The sequence below is a fragment of the Malus sylvestris genome, chromosome 10 (genome assembly GCF_916048215.2).
Source record: "Malus sylvestris chromosome 10, drMalSylv7.2, whole genome shotgun sequence".
Lineage (NCBI taxonomy): Eukaryota > Viridiplantae > Streptophyta > Magnoliopsida > Rosales > Rosaceae > Malus > Malus sylvestris.
The window spans coordinates 20,825,909-20,838,118 of record NC_062269.1 but is presented as its reverse complement, the minus strand read 5'-3'; the positions used below and the strand labels follow the sequence as shown (position 1 = coordinate 20,838,118).

The 12,210-nt window shown below is 37.0% G+C and overlaps 1 protein-coding gene across 1 annotated transcript; it reads left to right on the top strand.

Moving 5' to 3' along the window:
- Positions 1-11,142: 11,142 nt before the first annotated feature.
- Positions 11,143-11,874, top strand: LOC126587314 (pathogenesis-related leaf protein 6-like). Its single transcript, XM_050252350.1, has one exon. The coding sequence runs from the start codon at positions 11,180-11,182 to the stop codon at positions 11,717-11,719; it is 540 nt and encodes a 179-aa protein (XP_050108307.1). The 5' UTR covers positions 11,143-11,179; the 3' UTR covers positions 11,720-11,874.
- The last annotated feature ends 336 nt before the right edge of the window (positions 11,875-12,210 follow it).

Sequence of the window (12,210 nt, the reverse complement as noted above, 5' to 3'; positions counted from 1 at the left end):
TTATACCTAGCCTATCGTACAAGTCACACTAGGTGACTCCGACTCGTGTGCTAGCCTAGATTGATGAGCTATAGATCCAGTCGTACAAGTCACGCAAGGTGACTCCGACTGGCATACTATTTTATATTAGTTGCAGATCTGGTTTACATCTTTTAGTGCTGAAATATTATGACATGGCACATCTCAGCTTTCGTTGGTCTTGTGCATTGGTTTTCATACCTACGTAGTATTATTATTTTCTAGAAAATATACAAGTTTTACGGTAAGGGGTTATAACGTTTTCAAAAGGTTTTTATTAAAACTTTATTTTTAGGCCCACTCACCCTTATTTTTCGCCCCTCCAAGTATATTAGCAGTGATTGCGTATCGACGATGATTATTGGCAAAACTTGGTGTAGACGATTACCATCGATGGTATAATTCTCACCATATTTTACTGTACTATACTTATGCTCTGTCATCACGTGTGAAATGGGTTCATACCCGCTCATCGCGCACTCTTGTACTTAGGCACTTTTAGATTTAAATTCATTCACATTTTCCACATCACTACGCTTTATGGCTTCGTTACCTTCAAGGTGTCAGCCATCACATCTCGATTCGGAGTCCTAGTGGACATCTTGGGTCGGGGTGTGTCATATATAACAACAACAAAAAAAACATACCTGATATACATAAAAATTCATGCAAAATAATTTACCTACATAATAAAGCAAACCCAAATATATGCAAAATAATATACCTACATAAAAAAATGTTATTATTTTATTCAATACTAGTTTACCTATTATTTGTACATGTAATAATAAAATGTGCCTAATATATATGATGATACATACAAAATAAAATACCTACATAATGAAGAAATGTTATTTGATTCAAAATTAATTTACTTACAAAATAAAGCAATTGTATTTTATTAAAGATTAATTTACCTATTATTAGTACATATATCTTATAATAATAAAATGTGCCAAATATATGTAATAATACATGGAAAATAAATACCTACAAAATAAAAGAACGTTATTTGATTCAATATTAATTTACCTACAAAATATATGTTATTTGCTCATCATAAATTTAAATATAGGTAGATTAATTAGTTTAATATGTTTGATCATATATGTAGTACTATGCATGTCACATCCTGGCCCGGGCCCCTACCATATCCCGAGCTCGACTCCACCGTAACACGATATTGTCCGCTTTGGGCCCCGACCACGTCATCACGGTTTTGTTTCTGGGAACTCACACGAGAACTTCCCAGTGGGTCACCCATCATGGGATTTCTCTCGTGCGAACTCGCTTAACTTCGAAGTTCCGATGGAACCCGAAGCCAAAGAGCTCCCAAAAGGCCTCGTGCTAGGTATAAATGGGAATATACATATAAGGCTTACAAGATCCACACCTCTGGACAATGTGGGATGTTACAATCCATCCCTCTTAGGAACCCGACGTCCTCGTCGGCACACATTCGGCCAGGGATTAGCTCTAATACCAAATTGTCACATCCCGGCCCGGGCCCCCACCACATCCTAGGCTCGACTCCATCGTAGCACGATATTGTCCACTTTGGGCCCCGACCACGCCCTCACGATTTTGTTTCTGGGAACTCACATGAGAACTTCCCAGTGGGTCACCCATAATGGGATTGCTTTCGCGCGAACTCACTTAACTTCGGAGTTCTGATGGAACCCGAAGCCAGTGAGCTCCCAAAAGGTCTCGTGCTAGGTAGAGATGGGAATATACATATAAGGCTTACAAGATCCACACCCCTGGACGATGTGGGATGTTACCATGCATGTATATGTATATATGTATATATATATATATATATATGTGTGTGTGTGTGTGTGCGCGCGCGCGCGCGTGTGTGTGCGTGTGTGTGAACGTTTCCTTTAAGGGAAGGGATCCCCATTTTTCAAAAAAAAGGGGACATCCTCTTGACCGTTAGATTTAGCTTTAATGAAATTCTGTAGTTTAGATTTTGTGGCCTGTGATTTAATCTCAACCATAGAATTTCATTAAAGCCAAATCTAACGGTCAAGAGGGTGTCCCCTTTTTTTTTTTTTTTTGAAAAATGGGGATCCCTTCCCTTAAAGGGCATGTGTATATATAGGTAAACTATATAAGTGTATATATATATATATATATTGAGCTTATGGTAGTAATGTATACATTTGAACGTATATATGCGTGTGTTAGGGGTAATAATATGTGCAACAATTATATTTTCATTAAGGTGAGTAATAACATTTATTGATTTTATTTTGAATATTGTGGTAGAAATTGTAAATATTTTGTAATAATAGGTCAATTACTTCTATACTTGGCAGTTATTTTTAAATTTGGGTTTTATTTGGATGTTTATAACTATGTGGATTTTTGTTTAGGATATAAGAGTTGCAAAGATCTATATCTAAAGAACCTTTTTTTTATATAACAAATTGAAGTTACATCGAGGATCCTTTATGGATCTTTATAAACATGTAATCATAGTACATCTATCTTTAACGTCACTAGAAAACTGTGAGAACCAAGTACAATTATGATGATAATGTTGTTTTATTGCCGCCATTGCACCAGTTACCACATTCACTTTTCAGAAGACATGTGTGAATGATAGTTGTCAAAACATGAGGAAATTGATATCTTGGATGACATACATAATTCTTCAAAAAAATTGTGCTTTAACGTTAAATATGTTAATAAGAATGTATGAATCTAATTCCACTTGAACACGATCGAACCTTGATGCCCAAAGAAGACCAGCTGGTTTAAGGCATGCAGCTTCGGCTTGCAAATTTCATAATATCTTACATAAGGCTATGCTTTGATCGTACATATTTGGCATAACAAATCCTGCGGATGCTAAACCATTGGGTTTGACATAACCATTACACTATGTTTGGATGAAGAAATTTAAGATTATTGTGAGAATTAGAATGACGGAAATTAAAATGATGGGATTTTATTTTCTAGAATTTGTGAATTTTTTTGTTTGGTTAACCTAAAAGAACAATGGAATTGGATACGGAATTTGTTATTTTTAAACTCTCAATCATAGAAATTAGAAAATGACACATATTTACATGGAATTTAAACTTGGGAATTGGAGGTCCCAAATTCCAAGTTTCTTTTCCACGCGGAAATTCTAAATTTCTATGTTTATGAATCCAAACAAGAGAATTGGTGCATGTCAATTTATAAATTCAGACTTTTATTCAAATTCCAAGTTTGTTTTCCTCATCCAATGTAAAAGAACAATAGAATCGGATATGGAATTTTTTATTTTAAAACTCTCAATCATAGAAATTGATAAATGACTTCTATTTACATGAAATTTGAACTTGGGAATTGGAGGTCCCAAATTCCAAGCTTTTTTTTTCTACGCAGAAATTCTAAATTTCTGTGTTTATGAATCCAAATAAAAGAATTGGTGCATGTCAATTTATAAATTCTGACATTTACTCAAATTCCAAATTTATTTCCTTCATCCAAATATTATTAGTTGTCCACAATTTGGCTAAATAATTTCTAATATGTTTAAATGTTTCCATTAATTGCATGAGGTATATCTTCTGTTCAAAAAGAGCTTTGTGTCTTTGGTTTTCTATTTTTGAACATGTAGTAAAAGATCTTTGTGCGCTATAAATGACCAATTGTGAAATCATGTTCCTAGATTTCACTGTTATAATCTTCGTATTTGTATTATTGAAATTTTATATTAATTTATTTGAATTTAGATTTTTATTAAACTAGTTACAAAGTTTGAAATTAAGTAAGTGATTTAAAAACAAAAAAAAAAAAAAAAAACAAAACAACTAAACAAACAATTAGAAGCTGCCAGATGGCAGCAAGAGAGAGGGGAAATGAGAGATGTGGAAGAGAAGAAAGGAGGGAGGGTGAGGATGAATCAGAAAGGAAAGAAAGGAGGGAAATGAGAGAAAGGGAAAAGCGGGGGAACCGGTGTACCGTCCTATCCGACCCAACCCGGTGGCGGCGCCATGTTTCCCAATGCCGTTCACGGTGAATCTCCGCCATCCATCACTTGGAAACAACTCCCTAGCCTTCCCTCTACCAATTCCACCCCAAAATTCATACAATTTGGCCTTGGATTCACGGGAAATGCATTGGTGGGTGCGATGGTGTCTCGACAGCAATCTGCCATTTTCGAAGCCCACTCCATCGATTACCACCACCAATCTACTCCATTGAACCTCAGGAACAAAGCCCAAGCAGTGGAGGAGGCGTTGGAGTTAGTATGGAGGTCGAATCGAAACCTACCCTTTCTAGGGTTTCCAACAGGTTTAAATGAAATTGAGGATTTTCCCGGCCAAATTGGCCTTGGTCACAGTTATAAAACTTGGTCTACACATTGAGATCTTCATTCTGGTAAAATTTGGTAATTTTTGGAAATAGTTAAATTTTCCAGCGAGTCGAGGCTGCCAGCTGCCGTATGCGGCAGCGCATGGCAACGGTGCATGGGCCGAGATCCCACCTAACCATCCTAGGCTAATTTTGATGCTCTGATTCCATATTTGACATTCGTTTAGTGAAATCCCGAGGTTTTAATATAGTTTTGTAGTTGACCACCTAGTTGGCTGTCATAGGGTCATTATATGAATTGATGATCTGACCGTTGGATCGGCACCATTTGGAACTTACGGATCGGGAATCCGACGTACGGATCTTCCTGAATGGGATTTCTAAGTTCGTAAAATCAAACGTTGACCGCCACTTGAATTTACAATTGGCGGAGATCCAACTCATGGATTGTAATGAAATTTTAGTATGTTGTTCTAGAAGAGTAGTGAGACCTTTGGGAGTTATGGATCGGAAATCCATAGGCAGATGTTCCAAATTGACTTGCATAGGGTTGTGGACCCATCATAGACGGAGAGTTGATCTTGGGTCAATATGTTACGAATTGATCTTAAATATTAATATAAGTATTACTAGAGACTATGTAGGGCTTAGTGGGCCTATATTGGTTAGTGAGTTATCCCAGTTAATGTATACCTCGATTTTCATGTATGGGACGTCATATTGTGATATATATGTGTTCATTCATCTTCTTAATAATGTGAATGATAAGTATGATAAATGTTATGACAATGTGATCCTAAAATCTTATTAGATGTATAATGTAAAACATATATGTTTGTGTGACATATTAGTTGGTGGCCATGAGGAGTTAATGGTGTAGGTGACTACGTTGTAACTCATAGGGGTTGAGTTGTGGGTAGGTTGTGTGTTGAATTTACTGCACCATGTAGCAGTGGTACATGGATGGTCTTGTTTGGTATATCCACGTTGGGGGACCATACGTATTTGAGGGGTGATCATGTTTGGTATATCCGCGTTGGGTGATCACTACCTGCACGATGAGATTATGCTATGGTTCTGCTTGGTATATCCGCGTTGGGGGACCATACGCGTTCTAGGAGTGATCATGCTTGGTATATCCGCGTTGGGTGATCACTACCTAGAGCTATAGGATACAGTCCTACTTGGTATATCCGTGTTGGGGGACTGTTAGGGGTGATCATGCATGCTTGGTATATCCGCATTGGGTGATCACTACCCACGTTATTAGATTATGCATATGGTTATGCATGGTATATCCACGTTGGGGGACCATACGCATTCTAGGAGTGATCATGCTTGGTATATCCGCGTTGGGTGATCACTACCTAGAGTTAGGATGTGGTCCTGCTTGGTATATCCGTGTTGGGGGACCATACGTATTTCAGGGGTAATCATGCTTGGTATATCCACGTTGGGTGATCACTACCTGCACGATGAGGATTAGTTGTACTTGGTACATTCCGATAGGCGATTATATTTTGGGTTGGATTCCGTTGAGTGGTCCGGAATCCCTACTCTTGCTCATTTCCATAAAGTTAGTTCGACCCTAGATTCGAGTGAGTAGGAATTACTCACAGTAGACGTTATGTTTATAAATTAGAATTATAATGTTATTACTTGGGATCCAGGCAGGGAATTATGTAGAATTCCTTTATTAAATTTCATGCATTGATATGTGATCTTGTTGACTGATTAACATAATTAAATGTTAATATCGTGCCTCCTTGATTCATGGAATTGGTTACTTGAAGGGATTGTGGAATGATGTTGGATATTATTGTTATTAATATGATTAGATTAGTTGATCAATGTGACTAGAGGATACTATTGTGCTTTGTTGATTCTTTGATATTTATTACATGCTATGAATTGCGATTTTATGTTGAAACATAATGATTTATATAATGGATGAAATAGAAACCTTGATTGTCATATGGGTTCGTTAAGTAGCTTGAATCGAATAATTCATTCTTGTCAAGTCCAAATGATTGATTGAGGAATGTTATGCCTTTCGGCTTGAACGGACTGTGATATATGTCGAATTGTAGCGAATGGTGAACTACGAATGGCTTGATCCCTTTTTAGGGTATGTACGTCTAACGAGAAGGTTAGATGCAGTCATAAAGTATACGAAACTATGTGATTCGATTCTCAAGTTATGCTTTGCCATATCCCGGAGGCGGGGTATGTTAGATATACATGTAATTGGTGATGTCACGTGTCGATCCTAGACGTATGTCGGGATCGGGACGTGACACCAATTCTGTTGTAGTGAAGGGTTGAGCATTATGCCATTTATGTTGTAACCAAGAAATGAGGTCTGAATGTAGAGAAGGAATATCAATGATAAATTGAGTAACTATCGAACATACGAGTGTTTTACAATGATTTAAGAAAGAGGTGATTCAATGTTTCCTCTTCCAATCCAAAAGAAAGAACAATTTAATTAATCATATTGATGTTTTTTTTTCTAGGTCGAACATATTAATGTTTGTTTAAATTTTTCGTTGCTTTGTGAGCAGTGTGTATCTTGTAACAACAACCAATCAAACATTTTGACTTTAGGTCTGAACTTGAGTCAACATTCTTTTATTTTTCTTCATCATTCTCTTTTATTTGCTTCCTCTTCATATCCAATCTTTTTACTTGAAGAAACCGATCGCGAACAAATGCGATATCAAATGGATGTTAAGATTTGCTTTTATGAGAAATGAAATTTGAAGTTAGACGCTTACAGTACAAGGACGATTACACTAAATTAGCAAACTGACTTAATCGATATTTGAAGAATATGTATAGTTTTGAATTCCTATATGTCAAATTTTAGAAGTCTTATTGTGTTGGTTAAAAAAAGAAAAAGGAAACAAAAACTAAGGCATATGTATGAGCTACACCGAACAAATAAGCCACTGCCGGATCTGTGAAATGTGGTCCCAAAATGACCACTTAAAAGGTATTGTTTAAGCAACTTTTGGCCCTTATTAAGATATTAAGTGACACGAATTCACATGATCAGCATATTGTTATAAGCGTGACCAATTGGATGAATTCACTTTGAACTCTTTGGAACTGTTAAATGTTGTGTTATGCTAATCAAATAAGATAGTGACTTAAACGCATATAATATTGTTGTAATAGTTGAAGTTAGGAATTTCATATTGTCATTGATTTATGGTGAATTCATACTCTAACTCATGGTGTGATAAGTCATTCAATACGTAAGAAAGATAGAGCATAAATATATCCCGCTACATGGAAATTTTTTTTTGGAGAATTTTTTTATGAAAAACACATTAGCAAAATCAGAAGTGAATAATTACTTATTTTTTTTATCTAACTGATTATCATTTAAGTCACCTTATTACGACTTGTCCCTAATTTTAGTGTAATTTATTCTCAAAGTTGTGAAATCCCGAAAACGTTCCTAAAAGGCTAAGTAGAAATCTTACGTGGATATTTAAGGTCATTTCATATTTTGTCACTTTTCTTGTCATTTTCTTGTAATATTTGTCACTACAAACATGTGAGCACAAGCGGAACAAAATTTAGAGTTAAAACAAAGATTCTATGAAACATTAACATTGAGGGTATATTGGTAATTTTGGTACCAACCACACTGAGTGGAACCTTCTAGTTTGCACGTGAACTTTGCAGTTTATTTTGGGTAGTTATTTATTTGAGGAAACTTTTCCTCTAAGGTAACCACTAACACTCTCTCCCTCATTCTCTCTCCTCTCCCTTTTCCCTCGGTTCACTCTCTCTCACATTCTCTCTCTTACTCTCACTGCAATCCAGAGAGTAGCAACGACACCCCGGCTACTCTCCAACAAATCTGACCACCAAACCACCACATAGGTATGCTCTCCTCTGAGAGGGTAAATTGCTCGGATATACATACTTGGACGGATTCAGCTGCCCCAGTATAACTGGACACTCGACAACCTTGCCAGCATTTCCTAGAAATAGCCACCATAGTCTTTATCAAGACTTAATTAACCGAAGGATTTTGGCCCTTGGCCCACTCTGTGAAGACCCAGGCTTCTTTGCCAGAACAAGCATAAAGTGCAATACATTCCCTGAACTGCTGCCCACGAACTTCAATACAACTACATACGTTTGATGTGACAAGTTAGTAATTTTCATGTTCACACGGAACTCTATCATGATGTGCTAGAGACTATGCAACTCAAAGGATTTGTGCCCCCAAAAGTGCAATATATTCCTTGAATTGCTGCCCATGAATTTCCACACAACTACACACATCTACTGTGACAAGTTAGTGATTTTATGTTCACAGGCTATGCGACTCAAGGGATCCATGATAAAAAAAGTGCAGCACATTCCCTGAATTGTTGCCCACGAATTTTCATAAAGCTGCACACGTTGCTGCGACAAGTTAGCGAATTTTGTGTCCACACTGAACTCTATCATGTTGTGTTATGGGCTATGCAGTTTAAGGGATTGGTGACATATAGTGCAGTGCATTCCTCAAATCGTTGACCACGAATTTCTATATAATTGTACACATTTTATGTGACTAGTTAGCAATTTTCGTCTCTATACAGATTTTTATCATGTTGCGCTACGGGCTACATAACTCAAGGATTAGTGACCTCAAATTACAAGTGTAGTACAACTTTCAGGCAACTTATGAGAGACTTCATCGTGTCACGCACTTCGCCCTTGTGAAGTACAAGATCTTATAAGCTTTAAGTACATTGCCCATGGAACCTCGCCTTAGTCACACAAACAGGTTCTCATTTCATACGACTTTCGTTCAAGCAACGAAGTAAACTACCAGCTTGGCAGCGACAACATCACCCGATCAAGGGGTAGTAACGCACGATGAATGCGGCAGCTTAACGCCCCATAAAACAAAACTCGCAGCCTAGACACGCCTTCTAAGAGCGCCTGCTTTGATCAAAGCCGCATTGCACTTCAATGGCTAGAGTTTTGCAAGCGCTTCAAGCAAGAAAAGTTTCAAAAACATTCAAGGCAATCGAAGAATGAAGATGGAGTAAAGCAAAGAAAGCAGTTTATTAAATTTCTAGTAAATTGATAAAAATCTAACATAAGCTAAAGCAAACAAAGAGAAACAAAGTCTAAAAATTCTCTAAGTTTGAAAGTAGGCTACTCTTGGATGATCTCTGGCTTTTCAGCAGCCACCTCACCTTGAGCGGGTTGAACTTCCACCGCTTTATCTTTAGTAGCTCCAATCTCTGCAACTTCATCCTCAACTGCTCTATCTACAACATCTGAGAAATCAAACTCGAGTAGTTTCCTTCTTCTAGGCAACCAGCACTGGTGCGACAGCAACAAAATGAGTAAGCATTGATGTCTCTTAAGCAGCAAATTTCACTTTCCCAAGTGACGAACTTTCCTCCCCACTTCTCATAGTACTGAGCCTTTCAGAAGTAAATCTAGACTTAGTCACAGGACGACGCTTCATTTTATCTCCGAGCCCGGACGCTGAGGGCAGCACAACACCACGTACTTCCAATGTAACTATATCACATCATAATTAGATAATGTCAACTTATAACTAATTCTTAATTACGAGTTCGGCTCACCTAATTAATTAAGTTCCCTAGTGAAAGAAAGTCCTAAAAAGGCAAAGACATACCATGTCAATAAGGAGAAATTCTTACGTGAGGCTTCCTCGTAAGAAGGGATGGGTTATAGTTTTAGTGGCCGGATAATCGCGGTTATTTACCCATAAATGTGTAAGCCCTTACCTGTATAATCGTATACCCTTAGGTAATTGTATAAACGAGTATACTCATACCCATAACCGTTTATAAATAGGTAATCGTAACCATAATCACATACCCATTTAATTATAACCGCATACCCGTTTATCTTTTTTTCTGTAAGTTGAAAATCATTTCCCATTCAGAATCACTTTCTTTTTTCTTTTCTTTTTCTGTTGCAAAAAATCAATTCCTTAATTTGTCATATTTCTTGAATCATTTGTTTGCAAGTCATCTGCTCGGGAATTCACAATAAAAATGCACCGACATTATCAAACCTAAGCAAACAATAATCATCCGTGTGTGGCAGAGATCATGATTACAAAAAATCAAAATTATGCAAATTTATGGAGAATGAGTTACATATAAAATGAGTTCAACTGTCATCGTGGTGCCTAATACAATGTCATGTGTAAGTTTTTTGATGTTCACACGATATTGTATTGTTGGACTAAGATCAAAACACCACGCAGCGGATGAATTTGTTCCATGCAAATTGCTTTTTCAACTTATGGCTGGTTAGCCAAATTAAGATTATAATATTAAATATGATGCCCTTGTAGCACTGACTAATGATCAATGAAAAGATTTATGTGAAATCAATCTCGAAAAACAATTTACAATACTAATAAGATGCTCAAGACATTTGAAGAATAAAAAGAATTAAGAAACCTACACAGCGATACAATGTATTTGAGTTTTATGAAAATTAAACTTGAAGTAACACATCAATTCTTTCTATTTTTTATATCAACTTACTTTACTTCTTTTAGAAAAAGAAACATGTAACTTGTACTGATCATTGCACCACTTGCTAATTTTTACCATAATAAAGCTAATACAAGACCAAGGGGGACCTTTTTTTGCCAATTGGTTGCTTAAAATTGCCATATTATATTTCAATTTCCCAACATATTGCTCATAAAAAAATTTCACGCAATTAGATTTTTTCCTATAAAAATCCTAATAAGATGTCACACATTCACACAATTAATCCTTATAAGTTCTCAATTATTTGTAGCAGAAAATAAAAAATAAAAAATAAAAAATCAACAATGGCGTTGTGGGTTGCAGTTCTTTGTATCGTGGTCACGGCACTAAGTCAAGTTCATCCCTCTCATGCTCAAAACTCACAGCAAGACTTCCTCAACGCACACAACGCGGCGCGAGCGCAAGTCAACGTGCCGGATATCGTGTGGGACAACGCCGTAGCGGCGTATGCTCAAAACTACGCCAACTCGAGAATTGGTGACTGCAATTTGGTGCATTCGAATTCCAATGGGACTTACGGCGAGAACTTGGCTAAAGGGAGTGGCTCGTTCACGGGCGTGGCGGCTGTGAACTTGTGGGTGGCGGAGAAGCCTAACTACGATTACAACTCTAATTCTTGTGTTGGTGGGCAGCAATGCTTGAATTACACGCAAGTGATTTGGAAGAACTCGGTTAAGTTGGGGTGTGCTAGGGTTCAGTTTAGGGTGATTTGGAAGAACTCGGTTAAGTTGGGGTGTGCTAGGGTTCAGTGTACCAATGGGTGGTGGTTTGTGACTTGCAACTATTCCCCACCTGGAAACTACGTTGGGCAACGTCCTTATTGATTAAGGAAAGCTTAATCCAAATTATGGCATGCATGGCTGCTAATTAATTGGTAATTTTAACTAATTATGATCAAACCATAAAAATAATGAGGATTGATCCCTTGAAGCTTTTGATGAAATAAAATAAGAGACGGTGGACTCTTTGCTTTTGGTCACCAAGGGTATTTATGTAAATTTGTTTCGTTTCCTAGCATGTCTAGTGCCTTGATATTGTTCATATAGATCATGCTTGCTCTTGTAGTCAAGCAATATTTCTGACTAATATTGCGGGGTTCCACTACAGTGATTTTACACTAGCTTTCTTCTATAATTACAATTTTTTTTTACAAACAATATTATCTACAACAATGAGGAGGGGGGGTGAGCTTGGCCTTACAATGGACTAGCAATAATGTTGTTCAAATTTGCATTTTTGGCAATAATCGAACCTATGACCTCTCACGTACAAGTGAAAATGAATACTACTAGACCGTAGTATTAAATAACTTCTA